This window comes from Mytilus edulis, chromosome 5 (genome assembly GCF_963676685.1).
Source record: "Mytilus edulis chromosome 5, xbMytEdul2.2, whole genome shotgun sequence".
Classification (NCBI taxonomy): domain Eukaryota; kingdom Metazoa; phylum Mollusca; class Bivalvia; order Mytilida; family Mytilidae; genus Mytilus; species Mytilus edulis.
In genome coordinates, this window is record NC_092348.1 from 59,040,031 (window position 1) to 59,052,934 (window position 12,904).

Below are 12,904 nucleotides of genomic sequence, written 5' to 3' on the forward strand. Positions count from 1 at the left end.
CTTACCCTTCCGGAGCACCTGAGATCACCCCTAGTTTTTTGGTGGGGTTCGTGTTGTTTATTCTTTAGTTTTCTATGTTGTGTCGTGTGTGCTGTTGTTTGTTTGTCTTTTTTTCATTTTTAGCCATGGCGTTGTCAGTTTGTTTTAGATTATGAGTTTGACTGTCCCTTTGGTATCTTTCGTCCCTCTTTTGTAGCCGCCGGACTATATAGGTCAATGTGTATATATATGCAGCCGTAACCAAGAGAAGGGTATCTAAAAGCTTAGCCCTAACATATTCCTGATTAAAAACTACATTTTTGTAGGTTTGCCCGTGTATATTAGTCCTAATAATTATGACCTCTTGAAAGGCTATTGTATTTTTTTCTTTGGCGCCTTTCATTGACCAAAGGCGTGAAAGCAAAATTTAAAATAGCCTTCCAAGATATCATAATTATTTGGACTACGGTTTATATAATGATATATGATGTACAATACTATTTCCAGGAGAATTTGGATCTAGCATGTACCACACCCTTTTCATATCATATTTTTATTTATCAAACATGTTTATCTGTCATAAAAGCATATAAATGTATCTATGAAAATAAAATACACCTATAGTATACATGTATTTGTCAGATGAAATTTACATTGCCATTTCTTCTAAACGCATCAGAATTTATTTTTAGGATACATTTGTAGTAATGTAGCGTTTCATTGTTACATATTTTTAATGTTAATAAGGTGAAAATATCAAAATGATAGGATTAAAAGCACAAACAGCAAAGAATACATGGGAAAATTGATTAAGAGATAATTGATTTGACCACTATCACGGTGGGTATGGTTGTCCTGCGAGAGAACGTACTGTGCTGGTGATTTGGTCCTGACGGGTGCTGGTGGGTCCTGATTCTGTGCTGGTGGGTTTGTTTACATTGTATCAGAACGGCAATAAAACGACTGTTTTGTTGCTTAATTTTTCTCTGATGTGTCGTAAGTACCATGCAAAGTATATTACAACAATATTATATTGCAAAAGTCGTGCAAGTTCGTTAAACGGAATTGTCCTGACGCTGTGCTGGTGAAAAGAAAAACGGTCCTGGTTCTGTGCTCCTATGTCCTGGTTCTGTGCTAGTTAAAAGTGGCATATATTCAAGATCATTGATGCTGTACAGTTCAGACTGTACTGTTATTGACTTATTAGCTGTTGTCTGCTTTCTTGAAATTGACATTGTTGTGAATGTGTTTACTGTTATTATGAGAGAAAAAAATACCCCTATTTTTTAATTTTTTTTTTAAACTAACTGTAATCTTATTTATTGGCCTGTTAATGGAACCCTTCTTGCCCCCTTTTAAGATAAGAAAATATGTTTACGATTTTCGGGATTACGATCATTTTGCAAGATCACCAAAATACGTTGTGATTTATACAATACTTATATAAAGTAGATGATGTGGTATGTTTGTTGGCAATGGAAAAATTTCCATAAGAAACCAAAGGAAGTATGTGTTAACAACCATACGTCATCGTACAACCTTCAACAATAACCCATAAAATAAAAATGTGAAAGGTTTTGCATAAAAATGGAGAGCAAAAATATAGAACACAGGACTTTCTGAGCGTTTGAATCATGTCTTTAGCAGCTTAAAACACATTTGTTTGTGAACAATTGAGTGCTGACTATAAGAATGACAATAGTATTGCGGGTTTGTTTGTTTGGTGTGGTTTGGGAGGGGGTGGTGGGGGAGGGATGGGGATAAGTTAGAGCGAGGTTACAGTGAAAGCTTGGAATAGTTTCCCGTAAGATTTAAAAGTTGTATTGTAAAAGAAAAATGTATCTTATAGCTATTAAGAATCACTTGCTGTAAGATTTTTCCAACAATTTTTTTTTTGTCTAAACGGTTATCAGGTTTTTTATTTTCGAAAGTTCGATAGAACACTAAAAAAAAAATCACTATTTTATGAAAGGGCAGGCTGAATATGTCAGAGAATTAAGACGAGATAACCTAGAGAACACTAATAAAATATAGATTTCTTAGCTTTTTTATTTCAAAATAAATATTTTTGATAAAGAATTACGGGGGAGGAAGTGAACAATGTGTCCTTCTTTTCTATATATAAATATTTTTCATGAATAAAAATAAAATGTGCCTTGGTTATAATTGAAAATGAGTAAATGGAAAAAATACCCAACTAAAATACACTTTTATTTTAATATTGGTAATATCACTAAGCTTTTAAGTTTTGTGTGTCAAACACACCATCTCTGTAGTAATGACTCCTTACTAAGATATTTCACTTCATTCATTTTTTTTCTGCATTTTTTTATATTGTGAATTCATAGAATTATTATATTAAAATGTAGCCTTAATTTATATTTTAAAAAAAATGAATCTAAAGCCAGATATATCAAACATTTTTGTTTCCATCTATCCGTTTTCAGGACTTTAACAATCAACAATAACACGCCTGGAAAGTAAAATGCGTACTCGGCTGTCTGTAATCGACCATTTTTAGACACCCCAGGCTCCTAAAAAAACAAGCCGGGGTGGGGGTTCAAAGATGCAAATTAAGTACTTATATCAATATTTTTTCTTTTTGTGTACGGTTTATGACCCCTCCTGTGGCCTGTCAATTCCGAAATGTGCAAACTGCAATAGTATCAAAACAGCACAGGCAATGAATAATAGAGATATAATTTTGTACATATATCAAGGGGAAACTTCTTGCAAAGCATTATTATTTATAGTTCATTATTGTATTTAGCAGAAAAAGAGAATTTAGTGAAAATAAAATCACTATTTTTGTAAAAAATTCAAAGACCTTTGTACAGAGATTTTTGTTATGTTTAGCATGGGATCAACACAATGGTTCATTACCGAGTAAAAAAAATCAAAATGTCTATCTACCTTGCACATTTCAGAAAGTTCAGATCAGATAACGAAACTGGTTCCAGCAACATTTATAAGCAATTTAAGATTGTGACCCTCACAGTTTCCATTCACCACAAATATTCTCGTTACAACGAATCATTTTAAATACAAAAATAAGTGTTGCATGCAGCCTTTTGTTTATCTATTAATATATGTATACGGATAAAGTTGTGAAAGGCAGCAGAGTCATCAGGGTGAGGAGTCCATGTCATCTGAAATAAATGCTAAGCATAGATCTAGAAAGCGACATATAATCATGACATTAAAAAAAGTCTCTTCTTTTCGACTTTTTTCGAACAAATTGACACATAAAATGAATTATATAGTATTGTGGAATTTTTAACTTATTTTAGATACTATATATTGTTATCTGATATTGGACGAAAGATGTTGCCCTTTTATATGTTGCCCTTTTATGTTATTATGTAATACAAGTTCAGATCATTTGAAAACACATATTAAACAGCCAAATGGATGCACAAGAGCTAAAATAGGAGTCATAGATCCTGTTGGCAACAATTATCTGGCTAATTTTATTGATTTTGTAACATTTGTTTCAAATATGACCAACTTCTTATCCAAAATCACCAGCACCGTATCAGGACCCACCAGCACAATGACAGGACCCACCAGCACAGTATCAGGACATGAATAAATTGAGAAAATGCTAAATTTTAATAAATTGCAATGTTTTTTCACAAAATTGTTTTGTCGTGTGGATTGCGGTATAGAAAGCGGACTCTATGAGCATTTTTGTTTTATATTTTCAGTTCGAGATTTTCTGAAAATGAGCATTTTTGTGTTACGCTTACTGAAACAGTTTAGAGGGTCATTTTTTTAATGGTTTATATATGAACCCATAAGAAACGAAATTGAAAAATCTCAACTGTTTTCTTCCATTTTTTATGAGTGAAAACGTCAAAAATCATCATTTTCGTCTTTGTTTACATTTTTTCATTGATCACCAGCACCCGTCAGGACCGAATCACCAGCACAGTACGTTCTCTCGCAGGACAACCATACCCACCGTGACTATTGGAAACATTTACAAACATCAAAAGACGCTGACATCTAATTAGTTTCAGACACTTGTATATAAACAGGCGAGTTGAAAACTTGTCCTCCATATAAATTTCCAGATTTTATCATGACATATGTACATATAATGAAGCTTCAAATAGTGACCATGGTGACCAGCTCATCCCTACCACTCATTGAAATTGGATTTCCCGTTTGAAAATACAATTTATTTAACAACACTACCTGCTACAGTTTACTTAGGAATGCAATAATCATTCAATAAAATTTCTAGACCTTGAAATCATCAAAGACGAGCACATGAAAATACTGGTGTTTAAGATATGCCATTAAAAAAATACAGAAAAATTCCAACATCTTCATAAAAACCCAAACTACCACATTTGGAACTTTAAATCATGTACAGAACTGTTTTCATACATATTATCATTGTGTTCTTCACTTTGAAAGGCAGTATGGATATTAATGTAGATATTTGATATTTGTCATATATCTAATTTAAATAAAGAAGAGTCTTAAGTCTAAGCCATTGGCTTTGATAATCAGTATAGTCACCAGCTTCGTTTTCGTCCAATGGTAATTCAATAAAGCACACATCATTTGAAATATTAATTATTTCGTCTGGAATATCTTTGATTTGAATATTCTGTAAAATAACAATTATTTTTCTAAAGTTTGTTGTATACTTTTCGTACTTTGCTCTTTCTATTTCGAATCTTCCCCATTTTCCTTCGGTAAAATGTTCAGTAATGATGAATACAACATGTCTACTTTGCTGAATTGATTCTGCCTTTGCATCTGCAGTAAGATCTCCAGGAAGAAGATCTCGATCATGTAAACACACTTTAAGTCCCCATTCTTCTTCAATTTTCGGAAGAAGAAACTTCTGTATCCACGCTACGCTTCTGTCTTCATAAGAAACATATGCGTCGTACATATAGTTTTCATGTAAATTTTTCTCAACGACATGCCGGACTTTTCTATACGTGTAAAGGATTATTTTCCATCTATAGTTATAAAGCAGAGAAAGAGGTATGAATATACCAAAGGCACTAGCAACCAATATTATTCCAACGTGGAGCCATATAGTAGCTTTGCAGTCCGAGAAATACTTCTCCGTGTTTTGTATTACCTCACTTAATAAGGCTTGCTTACCATTTGACATAGTACAGTTATAAGTGTCCCCGTTCTTAAATGTTACTTTTGTTTTTGCGAACCACAAAAGAAAGTCTAAAGTGTCACATGAACAGACCAGAGCGTTGTTATTCAAATTTAGGGTGAGTTTGTGATTTGAATTCACAACTTTATCAAGACTACACCTGATGGTTTCATCAATAGAAATGATTAAATTATTGGATAGATCTAAAGATTCCAACTTTTGTAGCTCGGTAACAAAGGAAGGAATGGTCCTGAAAAGGTTGTTTGACATATTTAAATGCGTTATATTCGGCTGATCTAAAAATGTCGTGTCCTCTAAAGTCCAAAGATTATTGAAAGATATGTCTATTTTTCTCAAATCTGGAGCTCTGAAAAACATCCATTGTTTCCCTTTTAGTATAACTTGGTCTATGCGTGCATTCGTCAGTTTCAGTATTGAAAGTTTTGGCATGAATACTGATGGAAATGTTATGATTGTTACTGGAATTCCAGATATGTCCAAATATTCTAGTTGCTTTCCGCAGTCGTCTGGAAAATCAGGATAATTTTGGTAAACACCATATGACACATCAAGGTATTTAAGCGATGTGTTGGCACATGTGAAAGACGCTGATGTAAAAGCTATTTGTATGTGCGTAAATCTAAGAAATTCTATTGACGATGGAATCGAAAACGTAATATGCGGAGGAATTTTATGTGTTTCCGTTATTTCTGGAAAATGATTTAAAACTCCCGGATGGTATACGTTCAAATACACTGGATGGAAATAATCCACAGTAAGGTAGGAAAAATCGTACACCTTCATGTTAATTGCGCTTTTGAAAAATGTAATTACTTGCATGTAGTGATCTGCTGTCGTTGAAGGTAATCTATTAGCTGATAATATGAATGTTTTAAAACATTCTGGACGGTTGAACGAAAACAAGGATTTTTGCTGGTAATCCACTATCCCAGCTTTGGATAAATCCAATGCTTCAATGCAAATAGTTCTTAAATATTTCATTAATTCTTCTGTTATAATAACAGAGTACGGAAAATCATTTTCATTGATTGAATTATCACTTATGTGGTGAAAGTTTATAACGGACATGGTCTTATTCTGAAATGGATGAAGAATGCGCAAAGCTTGATACAAATGAACATACGATTTTGACAGATCTAAAATTTTCAAGTTTGGAAAATATTCCAACAGTCCATTTTCCATTAGAAAGAAATTGCGACAATCGCTGATGTAAAGTTCTTTCAGGTCTGGCGAAAAGTTTTCAAATGTTGAGTTCAAAAGCTTAAATCCACTTCTATTATACAAATGACAAGTAGCAAAGTTCAATACTTTAAGATCTTGAAGTGCAGTGAAACGTGATCGAAATACTGGAAACATGAATAGATCCATTGACAGATTTTGTAATCGGGTTAGTGTAGAAAATGTGACATCGGGATAAATAAACGGAATGTTTAAATCCAATGGCTTTTTATTTCGACTGATATCCAGAACAATTAAATTACTAAGATGTCTGAACCCATCCTTTGGAATGATTGTGATGTTAATCAAATTATCATTTACCTTCAAAACTTTTAACGAATCTAGACCGACAAAAGCATCCTCGTGAATTACAGATATATTATTTCCAGTTAAAATAAGCCTTTCCATTTTCGAATAATTTATGAATGAATTGTTTGTCAGCATGTGTATTGAGTTATTTGAAAGAATTAACTCGTAGATATCTCGCCTGAGTTTCCTTGGCACAGATGTAAATCCTTGATTTTCACAATGAGCAATTAGCTTATGTTGTATATTTTTCTTGTACCTACAAGACGATGCTAGATTCCCATTGGCTACTGTAATGATGATTGACAGAACGAGCAGGTTTATTGTCTTTTTCATTTTCAAATCTAAAATAATGATTTCGATTCCAAAGGTTAAAAATTAGCTTATGTTGTATATTTCTCTTGTACCTTCATGACGATGCTAGATTCCCATTTGCTACTGTAATGATGATTGACAGAACGAGAAGGTTTATTGTCTTTTTCAATTTCAAATCTAAAATAAACTAAAATAATGATTTCGATTCTAAAGGTTAAAAATCCTATGGTTAAATTAATTCTTCAATCCACCATTTTATATTATTTTTAAACTTCAGGAAGATTTGTGATATTGCCAGTTGATAAGGATATCTTTAAAAAGTTCAAATTGGAGTTTGAAGTTCAACTTTCAATAAATGTTTAAGTATTACGTTTCAATGGAATGTCCTTTGGCGTGACATTTAAAGGAAAGCTATCAAGATTTGGAATGATAAACATTTTTATTGTACAAAGGTGAAATAAAAAATAAAAAATAAGTTTACGTCAGTACACAAAAATATTGATTATAATGTCCGAAAAACTTTCAAAACATTCCAAATGTGATAAATTCAACATTAAGTAAACATTAACGTCGTTCGATATTACAATAAGAAGAAGATCTTCCTGTTGGATAATTTCTTTTTTCAAATTTGGCTCTTCGTGTCTTTTTTTATGAAAATACATGTATTTTATATATATATATATAATTTAATTTTGGATGTAACGCGTCTTCTGATTGGCTGACATTATTTTGTTATCAGCCCATAGACATAAATTAGTCATGTGACCCTGACGTCATCAACGTTTTTTCATGTTTTTCTACGGTTTAAAATGGAATTTGGAATTAAATTATAAGAAATGACTGTAACATTTTTTCTGTCTATTCGAAATAACATGCAAAAGGTGGTGCACACTGTTAAATAACCCGCTATGCGCGTTATTCAGTGTGCACCAAATGTTTTATGTTATTTTGAATAAACAGAAAAAATATTACAGTCATTTCTTAAATATATATATTTATATATAGGAACGTTTAAAGCAAAAACAATTTATAATGGACCAATTCGACTATATTTACACTTACACCAAGTTGTCGTCAAATGAAATTGGATACCATGCATGTTCATGCTTTTCAATAACATATGGTATATATCTTTATTCTCACAAAGCCAATGCATTACATCAGTACAGAGATAACAACAATAACTATTTACAATATATATAAAAGAAGGAGAGAGGTTACAGAAGTCACTAGCCAGGAGGACAAACACAAGTATTAATATTTTTTTTATAAATAAACAAAGTTTCTTCAGGACTGGTTTTCGTGTACTCGACGTTAGTTCCGAAAATTTAAATGTATTATGTCGTTGCACAAAACATGAGGATAAATACTCCTGGTAAAGGTTGTACTTGGTAAATACACCTGTTTCACAAGCCACGCCTCTTTTGGGGAGATATATAATATTCATAGATATGTTAATTTGTTAACGTACTGGTTCCCAGATATGATCTCTGTGTTTCATCTCATAGAGACATAACATGAGAATGTTACCAGTATAGAAAAAAATGGTAGCGCTGACAATTTAATTCTTAGGAGGTCCAACAGTGGAGGTAGGGGTAGTATAGAATTTAAGTATAAGTTTAAGCTCTTAGAAGTTCAGGACATATAAATGTTGAAAATATGCCGGACAGCCCTATATTTTGACTATTCAGTTTGGGTTATTTTGGGAGAAAAACGAAAAAAACTGCGTCCGGATATTTTTCCGTCATTGGACGAAATTTTAAGTCAGACGACATCCGGTTTGCGTTTTTTCTTTACTTTGTACATACCAAAGACTATGAATAACGTGTATTTGCTTTCTGCTATCATTTTCAAGTTTACTATCCACGACGGTCACTGAGTTTATAAATTAGAGAGGGTCTATATAATATGTCAATGACCGATCGATTAGAAAATTGAGAGTTGATAGTTAAAAGCAAATACTCTTTATTAATAGTAATGTATGTTCATAATATACAGATAAACGCTAACATTATTGAAATCAATATAAAAAAAAATTATAGGAGTTTTGGAGGAAAAAAAATTAGGAGCCGGGCTAGAATTTTTTTTAGTAAGGTATGTTGATAATTTACTAAATGTATGTTCATATTGAGATAAATAGAAAAAAAAAAATGGAAATTTTTGGGGGAAAAGAGACGGGTTTGAAAAACAATTGTCCTTTCCCCAAGTACCTCTAACTTTTATTACTTTTCCTGAAATTTCCAGTCATTATTTTTTTTACAAAAATTCATCCTACAACACTTTACAAACTTTCAACCACACTCTGGATGCCCGCGATTTCGCGGGTGTGCTCTAGCATTTATCATCCTTGCTTAAAGTCATATGAAACGAGTGAGTGGTGAAAAATAATGTTTATCCAATTCTTGAACCAATGCATGTATATATCATAAACTTAGTCCTCTGTGCACGATTTTATCATTATTTTCGCAAATATATCATATAATCGTCAATTTTTTTTTCTCTCTGTTTGTTATGATTTAAAAAATATGGCTGCTCATTAAAAGCCGTGTTTTGAAGCCGAGTTTTACCGATTGTCACCTTATAGTAAACAAATCACAAAAAGCATGGGTATTGAGCACGTGTTTAACATGTATAATCAGATATTTGTTTATTTCAATGACAGATCCATGCGTATTGCGATACCGGATTTTTACGAGGAGGGTTACGCTCGGGTCACTATGCATACGGAAAATATGTCGGCGAATTGCTTCCTGGAAGCAAGCAATTAAAAATAAGTAAACTTCTTCTAAATGTGAACAAATTAAAGAATTTTCCTCAGAAAAAAGTATATGTACATAAGTTGTATAATGAAAACTATCCATTTAGTTTTAAAAAACATATGCATATTTTGTTTTTAATTTGAGGTTTCTTATGACTTTAAAGTATTTCAGTTTGGGTTATTTTGGGAAGAAAACGAAAATATAGGCGTCAATATATTGTTTCCGTCATCGGACTGACTTTTTGAGATATATATAAGACTCCCGCTGCTCTTTAAGCCTGTTTTGAAATTGAACATAATTTGCATAAGACTTAGTACTTGGGACAGAACAATTATTTTTTGCGTTTTTCTGTATTCTATTATATGGTAATCATACATATACTATAGATAAAGTGTATTTGCTATTGATATATATTATCAATTCCAATAGTTTAACTTTCTATTCACGGCGGTCACTGAAATATTTCTCACGGTATACTACAAAATTAACTATATACTATGAAAAATTTGCTATAATTTACTATAAATTCAAATAGTTTACTGGTGTGACTTTTAATATATTGGTGACCGTTTTATATAGTAATTATAGTTTATATATATGTATGATCATAGTATACAGAAAAACAAAAAGAATAAAAATTGGTATTTGGAAAAAAGGGGGAGGGCAAAAAAAAAAATAAATGTGCCCATTCCCCAAGTACCTTTGATTTTTGATACCTTCCCTGGAATTCTCCAGTCATAATATTTTTTACAGTTTACATACGCTCTATTTCCCCGCGATTTCGCGGGTGTGTTCTAGTATCTATAAAGTCTATAAATGCATACAGATGCTTTCAGTTGAGCCGAAACAGATATCATTTCATAACAATAATTAATTCTTCAATCCACCATTTTTAATATCATTTTTAAACTTGAGGAAGGTTAATTATTTATATAATTAAAAAAGGGAATTTAATTAAAGTTTTATGTCTCTTTTTTCAGAGAATACTTAACAATTGAAATAAAACATTGATTATATACTATTAAATTTGCAGGACTCGATATATAACTAAACTTGTTCAATATTGGACGCATCGTGAAAATCTCCGGATAAAATTTTGTTTTTATTTGATCGATTAAACTTTTAAAAATACCGGTAATAAATAAAAAAAATTGTCATCATTTTGTTATTATTACAAAAGTCCTTGTTAAAATTCTGTGTTAAGATTGATGACTGCGACAAATCTTTGCATCCGACCTCACTATTATCTTTTGATAAGTTATTTTTCTTCACAAACTTACTGTTCGCAGGAACGTGTTTTTATTCAGTGTATTTTATTTAACATTATAGGATTACATTTTGATTGGACATTTTACTCTTAATTTTCATTTCTTAATGTCACCATGAATTTTTTTCTAACTTTACTTCCCTGTTTCGTTAGGCACGTTTTTCCGACATAGTCGGTATAGTTTCGGTTTGTGCCCTTTGAACTTAACTATGGCAACAGAATACGCATGCTCGAAAATCCTTTCTGTAATTGGACAAAATGCTGTCATGGTGGGTGATTTGGTTGTGTTTGAAAAAAAAACGTCTCGTTAATTATATCGTGATGGAAAGCAAGTGAAAAACTATAAATATTTGAACTAGATCGTACAAAGATTTATATTTTTATTAAAATAATTGTTTCTCCAATAGCTCTTTGCATCTGTGACAGCTGTTTATTCGGGACAATTATATAATTTTTAATGTAAACTTTGTTGAACGAACGAACATGACTTTTAGAACGCACCTACGCATGTGGGATTTCCGCGGGGTTTTGGTGAATGTAAACAGAAAGATACGAGTCGAGGACCGAGAATACTGAACACAAACAGAGAAAACGTTATTTAAATGGTATCTTTGTGCTTCTGAAGGTTATCGAAATGATAGTTTTAAACATATACTCAAATTTAAATACGTCGGATATCTTTTTTAAAGATAGTTCTTGTTAGTACTTTGCCACTATTCATAATTTGGTATACACATTATAAACAATTTTAAGCGATTCATGTTTATGAGATATAACAATCGAAAGATATTAATATCACAAATTGTTTCCTTTATTCTATTTTTAGAAAAGGAAATACGAAGTTACAGTTTAGAGGATAATCTCTAATAATAAAACAACGTCACGACAAAAAAAAGGAGAAGACACAAAGAACGTTTAACAAATATGTACTCCAAAATCTTGAAAACGTAAGATTGCACAACAGGAACCAAAATTAAAACCAGGGGAACACAGGTTAATTAAATAAAATGTGGTAAAAGCGATAAAGAGAAAAAAATGCATGAAATTTTATTTACGCATTCAGAGAACACATAGGCCGTTTTTTTTTTTTCGTTTGAATAGTTTCACAGTTTGTCAAGTCGGGGCAATTATCTCACTATACGATATTGGTATTGCTCATTGTTAAAGTCTGGCATTTGGTCTCTGGTGGGTACAGTTATTGTAGTTGTCTCCCCTGGCAATCATACCGATCTCTTTATTTTTAAGTACATACATGTTTTGCATTTTTTCTTTTTTTTTTCATGTCAAATATATTTTGTTAAGGGATAACGATACTTTATAAAAAAAAATAATAGATATAAATTAATTTCCTACAATTTAATTACATTGGCCGCATTAATATTATAAGTGAAAGTTGGAAAACCCGTTTAACTGTGGTTAAAATGCCATTTTTAGTTATGTCTTAAGGTCATTCAAACTACTGTAAGTTGGCTCATCCCATAACTAATCAATTACATACCTTGACATGAATAGCACGACAGATGTTACTTGTGGAGCAGAAACTGTCGCGCCTTCCGGAGCATCTGTGTTCACCACCCCTCCCGCCGGTGTTTGGTTGGGTTCCTATTATTTTTCTGTGTAATGTTTTGTTACATTTTTGAGGGGTCTTTTTTTACCATAGTGTTGTCTGTTTTTTTTAATGGACTTATATTTTTTTTATTGCACCTTTGGTATCGTCTCTCTCTTTTATTCGTCAACCCCTCCCCCTTCCCCACATACACAAAACACCACCCCAGACATAGTCATATTATCAAATGTTATTCATTATGAAGCGCTTTATTGGAGTGTAATTTTTAATTTTCCTTTATTTTTTTACCAATATGCTAATTTTCATGTACATGTACAACAATTTATAGATTTTTTTTG

General features: G+C 31.9%; 1 protein-coding gene across 1 annotated transcript in view; it reads right to left on the reverse strand.

Moving 5' to 3' along the window:
• Window positions 1-4,416: 4,416 nt before the first annotated feature.
• The window catches only part of LOC139524072 (toll-like receptor 2), a 12,875-nt gene continuing 4,387 nt past the window's right edge, over window positions 4,417-12,904 (reverse strand). The window contains exon 2 of the mRNA XM_071318632.1: window positions 4,417-7,150. Within this exon, the coding sequence (XP_071174733.1) occupies window positions 4,448-6,994 (2,547 nt within the window). The 5' untranslated portion in view covers window positions 6,995-7,150 and the 3' untranslated portion in view covers window positions 4,417-4,447. The remainder of the gene's footprint in view (window positions 7,151-12,904) is intronic.